This window comes from Chenopodium quinoa, unplaced genomic scaffold, assembly GCF_001683475.1.
Source record: "Chenopodium quinoa cultivar QQ74 unplaced genomic scaffold, ASM168347v1, whole genome shotgun sequence".
NCBI lineage: Eukaryota > Viridiplantae > Streptophyta > Magnoliopsida > Caryophyllales > Amaranthaceae > Chenopodium > Chenopodium quinoa.
This window is the reverse complement of record NW_018742914.1, coordinates 8,073,962-8,089,490: the sequence shown is the minus strand read 5'-3', so window position 1 is coordinate 8,089,490 and position 15,529 is coordinate 8,073,962. Positions and strand designations below refer to the sequence as shown.

At 35.9% G+C, this 15,529-nt stretch overlaps 5 protein-coding genes, 1 long non-coding RNA gene and 2 other non-coding genes across 8 annotated transcripts; 5 read left to right on the top strand and 3 right to left on the bottom strand.

Moving 5' to 3' along the window:
• The first annotated feature begins 10 nt into the window (after positions 1-10).
• On the top strand, positions 11-951 carry LOC110727794. The gene is made up of 2 exons (XR_002512570.1): positions 11-166; positions 382-951. It is a non-coding gene; the product is annotated as an uncharacterized LOC110727794 (long non-coding RNA).
• Positions 952-2,575: 1,624 nt separating this feature from the next.
• LOC110727726 lies at positions 2,576-4,379 on the top strand. The gene is made up of 2 exons (XM_021907307.1): positions 2,576-2,588; positions 3,667-4,379. Exons 1-2 carry the CDS (start codon positions 2,576-2,578, stop codon positions 4,377-4,379), a joined length of 726 nt encoding a protein of 241 aa, XP_021762999.1.
• Positions 4,380-4,424: 45 nt separating this feature from the next.
• Positions 4,425-5,384, top strand: LOC110727725 (endo-1,3(4)-beta-glucanase 1-like). Its single transcript, XM_021907305.1, has 2 exons — positions 4,425-4,982; positions 5,067-5,384. Exons 1-2 carry the CDS (start codon positions 4,425-4,427, stop codon positions 5,382-5,384), a joined length of 876 nt encoding a protein of 291 aa, XP_021762997.1.
• A 510-nt stretch (positions 5,385-5,894) lies between these two features.
• Positions 5,895-5,968, top strand: TRNAN-GUU. Its single transcript has one exon. It is a non-coding gene; the product is annotated as a tRNA-Asn (tRNA).
• A 499-nt stretch (positions 5,969-6,467) lies between these two features.
• TRNAN-GUU lies at positions 6,468-6,541 on the top strand. The gene has a single exon. It is a non-coding gene; the product is annotated as a tRNA-Asn (tRNA).
• Positions 6,542-7,171: 630 nt separating this feature from the next.
• On the bottom strand, positions 7,172-9,351 carry LOC110727724 (tetraspanin-9-like). The gene is made up of 3 exons (XM_021907304.1): positions 7,925-9,351; positions 7,752-7,785; positions 7,172-7,650 (listed from the first exon to the last, which is right to left on the bottom strand). The coding sequence occupies exons 1-3, from the start codon at positions 8,425-8,427 to the stop codon at positions 7,366-7,368; spliced, it is 822 nt and encodes a 273-aa protein (XP_021762996.1). The 5' UTR covers positions 8,428-9,351; the 3' UTR covers positions 7,172-7,365.
• On the bottom strand, positions 7,532-12,666 carry LOC110728153 (tryptophan synthase beta chain 2-like). Its single transcript, XM_021907800.1, has 7 exons — positions 12,468-12,666; positions 11,459-11,795; positions 11,117-11,333; positions 9,993-10,530; positions 9,801-9,899; positions 9,358-9,638; positions 7,532-7,650 (listed from the first exon to the last, which is right to left on the bottom strand). Exons 1-6 carry the CDS (start codon positions 12,526-12,528, stop codon positions 9,382-9,384), a joined length of 1,509 nt encoding a protein of 502 aa, XP_021763492.1. The 5' UTR covers positions 12,529-12,666; the 3' UTR covers positions 7,532-7,650; positions 9,358-9,381.
• Positions 12,667-13,176: 510 nt separating this feature from the next.
• On the bottom strand, positions 13,177-15,498 carry LOC110728152. Its single transcript, XM_021907799.1, has 3 exons — positions 14,555-15,498; positions 13,940-14,311; positions 13,177-13,826 (listed from the first exon to the last, which is right to left on the bottom strand). Exons 1-3 carry the CDS (start codon positions 14,872-14,874, stop codon positions 13,319-13,321), a joined length of 1,200 nt encoding a protein of 399 aa, XP_021763491.1. The 5' UTR covers positions 14,875-15,498; the 3' UTR covers positions 13,177-13,318.
• Positions 15,499-15,529: the final 31 nt, after the last annotated feature.

Below are 15,529 nucleotides of genomic sequence, written 5' to 3'. Positions count from 1 at the left end.
TTAAATGTCTTCATCGTGACCTTTCAACTGCTTATTTCATTTCATATACATCATCTCTCATACTTGTTTCCATTCTTTCTCACCACTTCAGTTCATACATTATATTATCAACTACTTGTATATAGAAAATTAAAGGTTTATACAAATATAGTCATTATTCTCTCAGGTATGTTACTTTCTATCTCCCTTTAACTCTCGTGATCTTGAGATTACACGTTCAAATTTTATTACCAGGGTTATTGAGGATATCCCTCAACTTGCCTCTCAAGGGTCTGGATTGATCGACCCTTGAAGGGTTGTAGAGTCTTTTATCATGGCATCTTAAAAAAAGTATATGTTTGAGGGTTTAATTATTGAATAATAACGTTCATTATCTTGCAGGGCAATCGAAAAGATTACAATGGTGACAATGGGGTTGGAGAGGTTGATGGTGACATTGAAGACAAAGTTGGCTAGGTCTTTTAAGGGGAAAAAGCTCTACGAATATGATGAGATTGAGAAGAGTGAGAGTATGAGGATAGAGATAAGAAGTAAAAAAGCACGAAAGTTGATTGAAGAGACTCTCAAAGTTGCCGATTCTCCTACTAAGAGAAGTGTTTCCATTTGACATAAAATCAAGAAGCTAAGGTCGTTTATTTTACAATTCAGGATAGTTATGCGGAGCATCTACATGGAAGCAAATTGTGTAGTCGATTATTTTACCTCATTCGATAATCACATTCAAGATTAAGACTAGAATACACCGGCTTTTCTACTAAGAGAAGCTATTTAATTTATAAGGAGTATTAATAGTTTAATATGGTTTTAATAAACCTTGAGAAAAGGTTACCATAAAACCATCATCTTTGTATTTTCCAAAAAAAAAAAAAAAAAAAAGTTTGCAAATTGTATGAATTTTTATGGTAACATTTGAGTTATGAATTATGATCATATTGTGGTTTTTGTTGTGCATGCTTTCTGTTTCTACATGAACAAAGTTTTGTTTTTATCTTACTGACTTTAACTGAAAAGTTACTTTTAAACTAACTAAATAATAGTAGCTTATATAGGAGCTTCCTAATTTTATTTTTTTAGTATTATTGAAGATAAATATTCATGACTAAAAGCTACCTAAATGATTCCAAATACAGCCATAGACAAGTAGCATAAGCCAGTATAAACATTACAATTGCGTTATAAATATTGTTGTCCTACAATGGGTAAAATTTCATTAATTCTTTTGTTGGTATAGTTGTTGGAAAGATTATATTGATTTCACTATTACTCCATACTTAATTTATATGTAAGAAACAAATCGTAACATACTAGACTATTAAGTACTAATACTATATACTTCGTATTTAATTAATCACACTACAAGTACGTTTGTACTTAACAGTTAACACTTGTGTCGACTAGAACCTTACTTCTTCACCAATTCGGGTTTGGGCTTGAGATAATTCTACGCACCCTATGCTTAGGTGCTCTATTTGTAACTTTGTAAGCTAAGTACTTAGCTCTCATGGGATTAGAGGGATAAGTGGATAACCGATACTCATGATCCATATAAGAAATTCATTTTGTTCACACACTTTGTCATCAACTCATCACGACATTAATTTTTTTGTGTGAAGTCATTTTCGTATAGATGAAATTAGAATAGACTAGTAATTTTAATACTATGATAGAATATCATGACTCATGAAGTCATGATAGCTTGTACTAAATGTATTTGTTTCTCATTTAATACATTGTATAGGTTTAATATTAATACAGACATAAAAGGACGATCTAAATTCAATGAAACACCAAATAATGCATTTAACACTTTGATTATGTTTTCTAATCAAAATAGTGCAGTAGTCAATTAATACTCCATCATGTATATTCGGTAATTTAATAACTTAAAATTATTGAGGATGGGTCCTATGCGGATAGCCCTTTGGAGAAGTAGTTATCTATACCAGTTAGATTGGGCTTTTTAATGGGTTATATATTTGGACCTATAATGCGTAGTCCAGTTGAGAATTTGGATGTGGTGAGTCTAGTACCCCTAAGCCCTTCACATTGGCCAGATTCGGACCCCAAATCGAATATGAGTCAAATTTTGTTTAGTCTAATAATTTTGGCCACAATTGAAAAGGTCTTATCAATAAAATTTCCTTTACCCGCGATCTAGGCATAGGTATCAAACTATCAATCCATTCTAAAATTCTTCTCATTACCCCTTAGTGGAAAAACGATTACACATATAAAGAATATTTTTTGGTGTTTAAAGAGCCATAAGGACGGATGATGAGAATTGATCTCAAAATCTCTTAAAACTGGGAAGGGGGCTCAAACCACTTGAGCTATTCTTCACTCTCTTGTTTAGTCTAATAATACGTAGTATGATTTTTACAATGATATTTATTCTTTTAATCACATAAACTTGATCATACAAGTTGAATTAGGCTTGTAAACTTGGTAAAACTACATCACTACTTCAGGTTGTTTAACATTGGGCTGAGCTAGCTTGCTTGTATGCTTCGTATCTACTAACAAACTTTGTCAACCCTAATTGTTGACCACAAAATTTGTTATACTAGTAGATAAAATGACGCTATCTGGTATAAGTAAACTTCTTACATTAGAACAAAGATGTACTACCTCCGTTTCATATTTTTTGCAACTTTGAGATATTATTTGTAAGACATAAAATATTCCAAAGTTGCAAAAAATATGAAACAAAGGTAGTAAAACACTTAATCGCATGGGTCATCCTAATTAAGTTTCTTAAAATAATTGCAAGTATCTCATAAACAATCTTATAAATAAATTAATCGAGACTATGGATTTTTTTTTTTTTTTTAAATTACGGCGCCATAGAAAAGATAATCAATTAAAAAGACTCCATAGTCCATAGTAAACATTAAGTTGTTCGTGAATTTAAACGAGTAAAGAACCAAATACCATGAACACAAATACAACCATACCGGCTAAACTTTAATACTAGTAGCCAATTTTGATGGTGCTGAAATACACACGAGTGAGAAAATCAGAAATCACACAATCTAACAAGTGTCAATTACTTGTAATGCGGAGTACCTTCTTTTTGCATGGAACCAAGCAGAGCATGCATGAACCCCCAAATTACCACCATTACCTAAAAAATGTTGCATATTTATCTTCCCAACACCCATAATCATCATCATGCTTAAATCCTTCTTTCCCTCTTTTAAACCCCAATTACTCTCCACTTCCCTTCATTTTCTTGCATTCTTCATCCCTTAAATTTCCATAAACCACAAAAAAAACAACCATCAAACACCCTTGAACAACAAAAATGGCCGTAATCAAACTCGAAAACTCGACTACAACACCAACGACAACACCAACAACGACAACAACATCGCAATTTCTATTCCCAACATCGAATTCAAAACACATTCCCGACCCATCTAAATACTTCTCCTCACCCCTCCTATCCTCACCACTCTAACTTTATCGTCGGAAACGCCGACCAACCATCTTTCGTCCACCCATACCTTATAAAACTTTCTCCCTCCTCATTTTCTCTCTCCTACCCATCAATCTCCTCATCTTCCTCTTCCATTTCCCACTCTTTCTCCCCCGATCTCACCATATCTACTCCTCAATCTTCCCGCCATTTTGTCTCCTCCTTCAGTGACCTCACTGTAACCCTAGATTTCTCCTCTTCTGATTTTCGATTCATCTTAGCTAGAGGATGTCCCTACATTACTCTAGAAGTTTCCAGAACTTTACCCCTCTCTTTTTCCACAAAATCCGCCATTAATTCTCTCTCTTCTCCAACCCCCAGAAAACACAAAGTCGAGCTTCAAAACGAGCAAATCTGGATAATTTACTCTTCTTCTGATTTGAATCTTGAGAAAAAAGATGATACCCATTTTGTTAGTTCAAAATTATTTTCTGGGGTTGTTAGAATTGCGATTTTACCAGATGAAAAAACCCAGAAGAATGAAGAAATCCTCGATTTATACAGTACTTGTTACCCTGTTAATGGCGAAGCAATTTTTGCAACCCCATTTAAGTTGGATTATAAATGGGAGAAAAAAGGGTGGGGAGATCAATTGTTAATTCTAGCCCATCCACTGCATCTTAAGCTAATTTCTGCTTATAATTCTGGGATTAGGGTTCTTGATAATTTTAAGTATAAATCAATTGATGGGGAATTAGTTGCTGTAATTAGAAATCAATGGAGTATTAGGGTTAATAATGTTCCAATTTCATGGCACTCGAATCGAGGAATTTCTGAAGAAAATTACCCAGAAATTGTTAGTGCACTTTGGAAATATGGTGGTTTGAATTCATCCCCAATTTCAACCACCCATTCTTATCATTATGCAATGCAGGTTGCTAGAATTGCTAGATGGGGTTAAATTGCGGAAGAAATTAATTGCATGGAGTTAATCCCAGCAATTAAGATGTCTTTAAGGGAATATATTGAACCTTGGTTAGTGGATAATTTTGAGAAAAATGGGTTTTTGTATGATGAAAAATGGGGTGGTATTGTTTGTAAATCGGGTTCTTCGTACCCGTTAGCCGATTACGGGTTTGGTAGGTACAATAATCATCATTTTACATTGGGTTATTTTGTGTTTAGTATTGCTGTTTTGGCAAAATTTGATGATGAATGGGGTATGAAGTTTAAGGATCATGCATATGCATTGGTTGCATCTTATATGAGCTTAGGGAAGAATAAAGCGAAATCTAAGTACACAAAAATTAGGTCATTTGATCCTTATAAGTTACATTCATGGACAAATTGTTTACATGATAATCATCCTCGGCATTCTGAGATTCCGAGTGTTTCGATCAATGCTTATTACTCGGCTTCGCTATTGGGTATGGTGTATGGTGATGATCATCTAGTGACTGTTGGATCGACACTAGCCTCGTTTGAGATCGAGGCTGTTAAAACATGGTGGCATGTTAAGGAGGGTGGTGTGTATGAGGGGGAGTTTAGTAAGAAGAATAAGATGGTTGGTTTATGTTGGGAGTATAAGAGAGACGGTAAATTATGGTTTACAGTAGCTGAGAATAAGGAGTGAAGGGTTGGTATTCAGGTTCTTCCTATAACGCCCGTGTTATCTGAGATTTTATTTTCCGATGTCGGGTTTGTTAGGGATGTTGTCGAATGGGCGTTGCCGTCTTTGGCGAGGAAGGAAGCTACTGATGGTTGGAAGGGTTTTGTTTATGCATTGGAAGCAATTTATGATCACAAGAATGCATTGAAGAAGATAAGGGATTTGAAAGGTTTTCATGAAGGAAACTCGCTTTCGAATATGTTGTGGTGGGTTCATAGTATGACTGGGAAGAAGAATGTGCGATCTTGGTGTAAGAAAGAAGCCAATGATTGCTGGTTTTGCACCTATTGCTGCTGATTTCAACTTGTTAATGACTTAGTGCTGCACTTCCCTAGTTTTGTGCAATGTAGTTCCTTGAGCTCTTGTAGTAGTCTTTGCTTGTTTAGTTTAATTGAGCACTTGTACTAGCTTTTACTACCACACCTTATAGACTACGCTATGGTCTTGTTCGGTAATTAACGGCTTAATGCCTTACTCTCTTAGTTTTTTGTAAGTACAAGTTGCTTGAGCTCTTGTTAGTCTTTGCTTGTACAAGTTTATTGAGCTCTAGTATTAGTTTTTGCTACCACTATACACATTTTAGATTATGGCCTTGTTGGTGGTAGCAAATAGTGTTTTGACCTTTGAATCGGTTGTTTAATCAAATTTCCTATTTGTACTACTAATTTGCTAGTGAAAAAGTTTGTTAAATTTGCCTCGTTTTTCATAAAGTGGGTATTTTCATTTTTCAGCAGTTAGAATGCAAAGCCAAAGCAACAAGCTACAAACAAAGATTACGTTTACGAGTATTAATGAATTGGCAACAAAGCTGGAATAGCTCAGTTGGTTAGAGCGTGTGGCTGTTAACCACAAGGTCGGAGGTTCGACCCCTCCTTCTAGCGATGTTTTTTAAAATTCTTTTTGTGTCGTTACATACAGCAATCTCAGTTGATGTAGTATTTTAGTTGTTCATTCAAGTTATACCATGTTATCTGCTATTGAACAGTTACTTTGAAGCTTAGTGAAACAGAGAACAATGGTTGACAAATGTTTATTTCAAGATCAAATGAAGACAAATATAATGAACAGGTTGACAACAGATGTTTATTTCGAGTTCAGATGACGCCAAATTTAATAAATCGCTTAAGAGCAAGATTATTTGCAATGTTACACACACAAATATGTATATGAAGTGTCTAAAATGCAGTTATGCAGAGCTTACTTGAATCTCTTGATCACGGCATTTGCAATGTCGAGATTAATCCTTCAGCTCTTGGAAATTCAGTGAATAGTTAAGTGCCAAAGACCATGTTAAATTTCACCATAATTTTAGTCTGAAGATCTAATTTATAGGTAAGAGCATTAATACTAAAACAAATTTCTATACAGCTTTAACAATAAGCTGGAATAGCTCAGTTGGTTAGAGCGTGTGGCTGTTAACCACAAGGTCGGAGGTTCGACCCCTCCTTCTAGCGCAACATTTTTAATTTCTTTTTAGAAAATGCAAATTGTAATTAATATACACATTACCTTATGCAATTAGAATGTATAGGCCGAAAGGAATATCATCTCCATTTCCCTTGGGTGCACCGTGCATCCGGGTGTATATAACGATTTCTATCTATTTGAAGCTCGTCAATTTTTTTTTGATACAACTGGCATCGGCTACATCCACCTTAAATTGGAGAATGGAGATCTCTGTGGTTGCAATTACACATCATACAGGCATTACCTTATGCAATTAGAATGTATAAGCCGAAAGGAATATCATCTCCATTTCCCTTGGGTGCACCGTGCATCCGGGTGTATATAACGATTTCTATCTATTTGAAGCTCGTCAATTTTTTTTTGATGCAACTGGCATCGGCTACATCCACCTTAAATTGGAGAATGGAGATCTCTGTGGTTGCAATTACACATCATACAGGCATTACCTTATGCAATTAGAATGTATAAGCCGAAAGGAATATCATCTCCATTTCCCTTGGGTGCACCGTGCATCCGGGTGTATATAACGATTTCTATCTATTTGAAGCTCGTCAATTTTTTTTTGATGCAACTGGCATCGGCTACATCCACCTTAAATTGGAGAATGGAGATCTCTGTGGTTGCAATTACACATCATACAGGCATAGATGTAAAACATTGCTGCTAGCAGCCAATATAAGTCTTGCAGCAAACACATGAAAGAGGCATTTTTAAAACACCCAAAATTACATTGTGTTTCTAAGGTAAAATGCACTTCCAAATGAGAGTATCCAAAAGTGTTCTACAACTCTACAATTATCTGGGTTGAAGTTCAAGTCCTAGCAGTTTGATCTCTTTGATGGAGTTTTCTATAATGATCAGCCTTATTCTGCCTGAAAGCCCGGCATCCAATATTAAAAACAATAATGAGGACAACGAGCAGTATGACAATCCCCGGAAACAACCTCTTCCACAGTACGGCGAGTTGGCTAACAAATCCCTCTGTACAAGTACTGCAGTAGTAGCACATTGTTTTGGTGTCCCTATTCCAAACATCGCAGTCATGTTTCGTCAAAAAGTTCACAGTACAGTTGGCAGGTTGGCGGCAGCAACCTTGCTGTGTAAAACATAAACAAAATTTTGTCAGGTTTGCTACAAGGAGTCACCGATAATGATGTGGACGTGTTATAATCATGAATGTTATGAGCACCGACACACATCATCAAGTCTAAAGGATCCTAATGCAAACAGTCTAAGATGAGTTTTTATGTGCTTAACTTTATACATACATTATCTTGGAACAAGCTAATTTTATTTTATTTTATTTTTAATCAACTACGAAGTACTGCATTATTTAGGGGCAGGGTGAATTCAAGTTCATATTGTTTCACATCCTACGAATATTAAAAATAGTGTAACAAACCTTAAGGTTGTTTGAAAAGAAGAAGTTATCCTTTAGGTCATGACAACAAATATCCTTGCGGATCAAGCACTTCCTGACTACGGACCAGTCAGCTATACCCATCGCTTGATCTTGGAACCAGAAAGTGAAGTCATTAAGCTTGTGAGGCTTCCCAACATCAAGGCGGACAGCACCTTTGGCGATAACAACAATCCAAAGCAGAACAGTAATTGCCACCACCAAAATGAGGATCAAATAGACGAACAAGTAGAGCCACATAATGAAAAGGGAGCGGCAGCAACTCCCAATTAGTCCTAATAATGATATGACCACAAGCAGGATACCTATTCTAAGACAAGGTGAATTCAGGAGAGAAAAGCAGGTCATGTCCTTATGGGTGGCCAAGAATATCCTAAGGCATAAAAGGAAGCATCCAATTAGGAGAGTTATCAAATTTATGCAGGCTGTGATGCCATTGCTTCGACGTGCCATTTCAAGGGATCTCTTGAATTAAATCTGATGGTCGGAAAGAAATGGAGGTTGGAAAGGTTTGGGGAAGGAAATCGAGGTTTTTATGGGTGTTTTGCAACAAAAAAAGGTGGTACCTTAATTATATTCAAGCTGGACCTGGGAAAATATATATTAAGCTAGGAAGGAATCTGTCATTGTATGGAATATTTTATGTTTTCATTAAGAATTCATGAATTCATTGCATGAATTCGCATATTTCCCTGTTATTAGTTTGTTTTAGGGGTAACAATATAGTAGCAATCCGAATTTAGTTAATGTAATGACAACACCAAACCAACCCTGCCCCATTCAAAAATATAGGCTGTAAAATAGAATTCTGTATTTAGCTATAACATAATTGTTCATTCTATTTAGTGACCAACTCCCATTTAACCCATTTTTGGTTAGTAATGTCAAAAACAAAATCCACAATATTATGGCATTACATGTTGTGATTTTCTCAGCGCAATGCATAATCAAAACAAAACAGAAATTGAAGATTATCAATCCATCATTATTTCAGGTTCATACGAAATTGGGATCAGATGTAGATTCATTTTGTAAAAAGCTTATCCTTGATGGATCTAACAAACTAACAACACCGACAATTACAAAAATCTTGCATGAACATCACAGAGCAAGGGGAACATTACATAAGTCTAGAAGCCAAATGAAAGACATGTTATTTTGTAGAAAAATTGGTTTCATAAACCATGACAGTCAAACAACTCCTACCTTACAATGCATATTGATAGACTGATAAGTTTTTCTTAACTTAAGATGATTTAGTTCAATCTGAAAACATTTATCACACACATCAAACAGGCTAATAATAACAATTTTTTAAGCTCCCAAGCAACAATCTAACCGAAAATATATTACTGAAAGGAAAGAAGCCCGGAGCATGCATACCTTTAAATTTTAGGACTCAGCTCTTCAAGACACACGTTGGGGGATTTTGGCAAGTGATTCTCGTATCTTCTCCTCAGAAAAGGACAGATCGACTAATTTTCCTTGCAAAAAGCTGTCATAGGCTGGCAAGTCAAAGTGGCCATGTCCACACATTGCCATCAGAATCACTTTAGATTCTCCCGTTTCTTTGCAATGAAGAGCCTCCCTGATAACAGCGGCTAAGGCATGGGTTGGTTCTGGTGCAGGGATTAGTCCTTCAGACCTTGCAAATTGTATGGCTCCTGATGTATATCAGAGTAGGTTCAGATCATACTAAAGTTTCATTCAGTTGAGCCAAACAAATTTACTATCATGGAATTTCTTGCTATGCCATTGCGTGCTAGCAAATTTACAGGAAGATTATAAGAAGTACAAGCTTGAAGATTACAAGGGAGTAAGATTACCTTGGAAACATTCAGTTTGTGGAATAGCCACTGCTTCCATCAAACCCAATTCATATGCATGTGAAATCAATGGTGCCATACCATGGTAACGCAGCCCACCTACACAATCATACCAACATTATCATAAATTAATAACGCCGTTATTAATCGGGGTTTTCTGAAGTATATAGACTAGGAACAATGAGAGAATACCGGAATGGATAGGGTCTGGGATGAAGTCATGACCAAGAGTGTGCATCTTCAGCAACGGAGTCATCCCAGCAGTATCACCGTAATCATAAGTAAACACCCCTTTGGTCAAGGAAGGGCAAGCAGCAGGCTCAACAGCTCTTATGAGAGGATTCATTTTACCACTCAGTTTTTCCCTAATAAAAGGGAAACATAGCCCTCCAAAATTGGACCCTCCACCAGTACACCCAATTATCACGTCAGGGGTCTCACCAAATGCTTCCATCTGTTTTATACATTCCTCGCCTATAATAGTCTGATGTAACAGGACGTGATTAAGCACACTTCCTAGACAGTATTTTGTATCAGGATTTGCTGCAGCAACCTCTACGGCTTCTGATATTGCTATTCCTAGACTGCCAGGGCTCAATGGATCTAATTGCAGGATATTCCGGCCTGCATTAGTTAAGTCAGATGGTGACGGATGAACCTTGGCACCCCAAGTCTGCATCATCAGTTTCCTATAAGGTTTCTGATCATATGAGGCACGAACTTGCCACACCTACAAATTATCAGCCAATCATTGTGAAAACACACACATTAGAATAAGAAACGTGCAAACCGGAAAAGGAACTCATATAGTCATATGCAGGAAAAGCTTTACACTTAGGCCCTCTTGTTTACTTTATGCACCCATTCATCAATGCATTTAGCACAAGTTTTCTGCTTATGTATAGTTCAGTGAAAAGCACGAAAGACACACAAGACACAACCGCATCAATGAACATAATAGAGAAACACTTATACAATTAGGCCAATCCTATTATCTCTGGGTGTACATCATTAGCTTTAAGAAAGCTCCAACTGACATAACTCATGTGCACCAAAACTGAGGTTAAGAACATGAAAAAGAAAGGAACAAAGTTCTCGAAAGAATATGAGAACCCTAGATGATTTTCAAAAGGAAATATATGCTACATAGAAGAATTAGCAAAACAAAAAAAGTAGCCTAGCATATATATGCTGAGAATAACCAAAAGTATGCAAATTGTCATCATTTCTTCCTGGTAAAAGAAAATTCAATCAAAGAGATCAGACAGAATATGTGAAACAAAAATTGAAGAAACACACAATCAAGTAACTCTTACTTCGCAATCTAGGTTGAATATGCTGCAAGCAAAGGCAAGGGCACTACCCCATTGTCCAGCTCCAGTTTCAGTCACAATCTTTTTGACACCTGCTTGCACATTGTACCAAGCTTGTGGTACTGAACTGTTAGGTTTATGTGATCCTGCAGGGCTAACACCTTCATACTTGTAATAAATCCTCGCAGGAGTTCCAAGGAGCTTCTCCAATCTCTTGGCTCTACATTTATGTATGAAAATAAATTTGAATGCACACTCTTACATGGATTTCAACAAGTTTACTTTCGCATTAAAAGATTTACAAACATAAGGCAATCGAAAATATACTAAAAAGACAAACAGAACCTGATAAGAGGAGTTGGCCTCCATAGACTATAAACATCAATAACCTCCTCCGGTATTTCAATAAATCTTTCATTGCTCACTTCCTGCTTGATCAACTCTTCAGGGAAGAGAGGTTCCAAATCTTCCGGTTTGACAGGCTCAAAAGTCCGAGGATTCAGGGGTGGAGCGGGTTTAACAGAAAGATCAGCAGTTATGTTATACCAATGTTTTGGGATTTCGATTCCTCGTGAATCAGCATATGCAGCAGCTTGTGCTCTTACTTTAAATCCAGTGGAAACCTTCACAAATTTCAATGACTTAGTATTCAATGATGAATACCTGATGCCTGGTCCATCACCTAAACAAAATGAATTCAGTTTAGTCCTAACTGTCTAAGACAGTAAAGTATCAGAATTCAACTGTAAAAATTCTTCATAACATTGTTTACAGTTAAAGCTCAAACTATCAAATTATATATTCAAAACCACAATAATTGGACTAATCATTTAATTTGAACATAATTCTTCCTCCATTCATAATGCACTCGAGCTTTTTAAGGTCGAACTTTGACTATTAATATTTCTCAAAATAGATTTACAAAAATTATGAAAAACATTATGTAATGGTGAAAACCATCCAACCAGATCACAGGAGACAGGGTTAGGCCTACCTCATGGCCATAAACAACCAACAATCTAAGTATGAAATACATCCAATATTTGACTTTCTTATTGTAATGGTGCAACCTAACATTAACAGTAAGATAAAATTGCCCAAATCTAGATAATTTGATCCAAAATCATGCAATGTACTACTCCTTCCGTCTCTAAACGTTGTTCTTACTTTTTGAAACAATCACCTCCAAAGCAGGAACAACTTTTTGAGACGGAGGGAGTACTATTTACAACTTTCAACTAACACAGTAAGAAAAAAAAAAATGGCAGTAAACTATCCAAACCCAGAAAAACCCAAAAATAATCAGTGAATATAAAGATTGCACTAAAAATATTTAGAGTTAAAGGAAGATTACCCTTGAAGTTGAAGCTTGGACAAACAGTCAGAGAAGAAGAAAGAAGAGCTTGAGTTGCCATTATTTTAGTTCAGTTTACTGAAATCAGTAAAACTTGAAACAAAGTTTGTACTCGTCTATAATATAAAAATTAATTAACCCACATTATTATAAACAAGAAAGGAAGGAAAGTTGTTTGCATTAAATTAGAATTGTTGGACTTTTAAATGATTCATGTGGTCTTTGGTAGAAAACTACAAATACAATGCAAGATTTAAGCGCAGCCCATTATGAAATGTGCCCACATCATAAATGAATGATTGGATTTTAAATGACGGTGTGAAACGCCTTGGTGTCAATTCGGATGATCGGATCGGATCTGATGAGGTCGAGTCGAGTCGGATCAGGTCAATTTTTAATGTTGAGTCACACTAAAATTAGAATGTCCGTGTGAATTGAAATCTAAATTGGATATTTTTCGGGTCGGTTTCGAATCGGGTGTGATTCTGACACCTCTACTTGGTAGTTGGTTCTAGTGATACTCTTTGCCTTCACTAGAATTCTAGATAGAGGTGATAAAATATCGTATCGTAATTCTAATATATTAGAATTACGACACGATTAGTAATCACCTCTATTCTAATATAATTTGCTGATTTAGAGGGTTAAATACTTTTAAATTTTATTTTGATGATGAGTCAAATTTATATTGGAAAAATAAATTTTAATATCAAAGGTAAAATAGAGCTTATCATGAGATTAAAAGTAACAAAGTACAAGAGATAGTTTAAAACATCACACGTACATGTTTGTATATACATTATTAACTAAACTCTGTGCACAGTTTTGACATGTTTACAAAATATTACAAGTCAATCCCATTTACACTGAATCTTATGTGTATGCTTGAAGTTGTACTTCATTATCAAAATCCCATCAATCCTCCTAACCAAGAAGCTCTCCACCAAAACATAACACCCAAATCTTTTCCATTTCATATTCTCTCTTCTCCTCCTTCCAATCTCTTCAACTCTCTCCACTCTCACATCATCTTCTTGGTTTTCCATCCATCCTCTTTCCATTTGTATCCCTCTCATGGCTTCGAACACCGCCAATCCCATCCCCAACCTCACCTTATTTCCATTGCCTGAACTGTTAGGCACTGTGAAACACACAAATCCTAGCATAGGTTTCACTTCTATCGTGGCTTCCGAGCCATAGACTAATACCTCTTCTCTTTTAACCATCGCGTCTATGACAATGGTGTCATCCTCTTCATTACCCCTATTTGGTCGCGAGTATATCTCTTCCCAATATTGCTCGAGGGTGATCTCATAGAACATCGATTTCTTCATGTGTCGCCACAACTTTGCCTCTTCCCTACATTAAAGTAACAATAACAATCATAAACATGACGATGCATATAAATGTTGATGCATAAAGGAGGTCCAAAACTATAAACACCAAAATTGAGCTTATTGTTTGTTGCTTACCTAAGAAACAAGAAGGGGCTATACCATCGTCCTACGATAACTGCAGCATGTTGATTCTGAGGTGGTAGAGGATAAGATGGAGGTGGAGGAAGAGATGCTTGGACAGACTCATCTAGGCCTAATGCATCGTGTATTTTTCCTCGAATAGAACGATAAACTCTTACCTCCCACCCTTTTTTTCGTAAGAATCGTGGAGGAACTCCATCATAAGCGACAGACTTAGCATAGAAGCCACCACCATGGTAACGGCGGATCTCAAACTGTTGGTAGATGTCTCTATAATCAAATGGCCTCGGTTTTATATCGTTTATAAAGTCAGAATAGCAGCAACAGGAGCATATGTCTGACTTTTTCGAGCTTGTGCATGCTTTCCTAATAAACAATGATAGAATTAGGAAAATTATAAGATTAAAAGAAAGAATATACAAGGATTTGCTCCAAAGTACCAATATAGGATCCCTTTCACATGATTTAAGTTCAACTTTGTACCATACCATGATCAAATAGTTTAATAACTGAAGGCATTAATGCTTTTATAAGATAAATTATGTATAATCACCAATTCAAATTCAATATCATATAACTTGGCCTCGAAAAGAGAGTTAGAGAGAGTACCCTTTGTGCTGGCCTTTAGCTCGTATAATGTAGTACCTATGAGCAGACAGTGGCTCACCAACAACCGGGAGAAACCAAACCTTAGTGACAGTAGGATCTCTGATGTCTGACGAATGAACAATCGACAGCATCTTGTTCTGAGGGAAGGGTAAAGTCTTAACCCTCTTATAATCACAGGCACCCCAACAGTAAGTATCCTGCTCTTCTGTTAAATCATCAGTTATAACTAATACTCCAGTATTTGGTGCATAATCTGGTGGCCTAATTGACAAGGAGCTTGGGTCTTTCCTGTATAATGACAGACCCCTTGTAACATACATTATCCTATGATCAAATATACTCTTAACAACTTTGATTTCTTTGTGATTGGTGAATCTGATTTCTTAATCTTATTGTATATGAGTTTATACATATATATATACAAGTATAGTCCACATTTTTTAAGTGTCATATCAACTTTAAATTGAGTGGTTATTTTTTAGTACTTTAATGTAGAATGATGTGGAGCTTTACTCTGTTTTTCATGCAAAGTGATTTCAATTATTGAATTTGTTAAATTTTTAGGTGAATGAAGCATTATTCCTTACAGATGAAGATATAAAGATAGTGCATCTTTAAGGCTGAAAGCAGTCATTGTTTTTTCTTTTATGTACCTTAGTGGGTCATACTGTATTTTAGTACATAACTTTGATATAGAGTGGTGTAAAGAAAGCAAAATAAGACAAACCCAAAAATCTGTATGCATATCCTGTAGTGACCAATAGTTTCATCCTCGAAAAAAAAAGCTGAAGTTAAAAATTAAAAATAATAAGCCACATTTGACTTTTATCGTTAAATTTCTTTGGTTTTAGTACTCATTGCTTAAGCCGTTAAGATAACATAACTAATTCCGGATAGAGGGGTTAGGATTTAACTTACTGCAAGGTCTATAATAACACCTCAAACTCTGGCTGAAAGTACAAATATTAAAGATGT

Bases quoted from the DNA above. Each gene is read 5' to 3' on its own strand.
- LOC110727725 (XM_021907305.1), top strand. From the start codon at position 4,425: ATGTCTTTAAGGGAATATATTGAACCTTGGTTAGTGGATAATTTTGAG. The intron at 4,983-5,066 runs GTTGGTTTATGT...GTTGGTATTCAG, and splicing joins TTAGTAAGAAGAATAAGATG to GTTCTTCCTATAACGCCCGT.
- LOC110727724 (XM_021907304.1), bottom strand. From the start codon at position 8,427: ATGGCACGTCGAAGCAATGGCATCACAGCCTGCATAAATTTGATAACT. The intron at 7,786-7,924 runs GTGAAACAATAT...AACTCATCTTAG, and splicing joins ATTTTTAATATTCGTAGGAT to ACTGTTTGCATTAGGATCCT. The intron at 7,651-7,751 runs GTGTGTCGGTGC...TGTTTTACACAG, and splicing joins GATCCTTTAGACTTGATGAT to CAAGGTTGCTGCCGCCAACC.
- LOC110728153 (XM_021907800.1), bottom strand. From the start codon at position 12,528: ATGGCAACTCAAGCTCTTCTTTCTTCTTCTCTGACTGTTTGTCCAAGC. The intron at 11,334-11,458 runs GTTCTGTTTGTC...ACATAAATGTAG, and splicing joins AGGCCAACTCCTCTTATCAG to AGCCAAGAGATTGGAGAAGC. The intron at 9,639-9,800 runs GTAATCTTACTC...GATATACATCAG, and splicing joins ACAAACTGAATGTTTCCAAG to GAGCCATACAATTTGCAAGG.
- LOC110728152 (XM_021907799.1), bottom strand. From the start codon at position 14,874: ATGTATGTTACAAGGGGTCTGTCATTATACAGGAAAGACCCAAGCTCC. The intron at 14,312-14,554 runs GTACTCTCTCTA...ATTGTTTATTAG, and splicing joins GCTAAAGGCCAGCACAAAGG to GAAAGCATGCACAAGCTCGA. The intron at 13,827-13,939 runs GTAAGCAACAAA...ACTTTAATGTAG, and splicing joins AGCCCCTTCTTGTTTCTTAG to GGAAGAGGCAAAGTTGTGGC.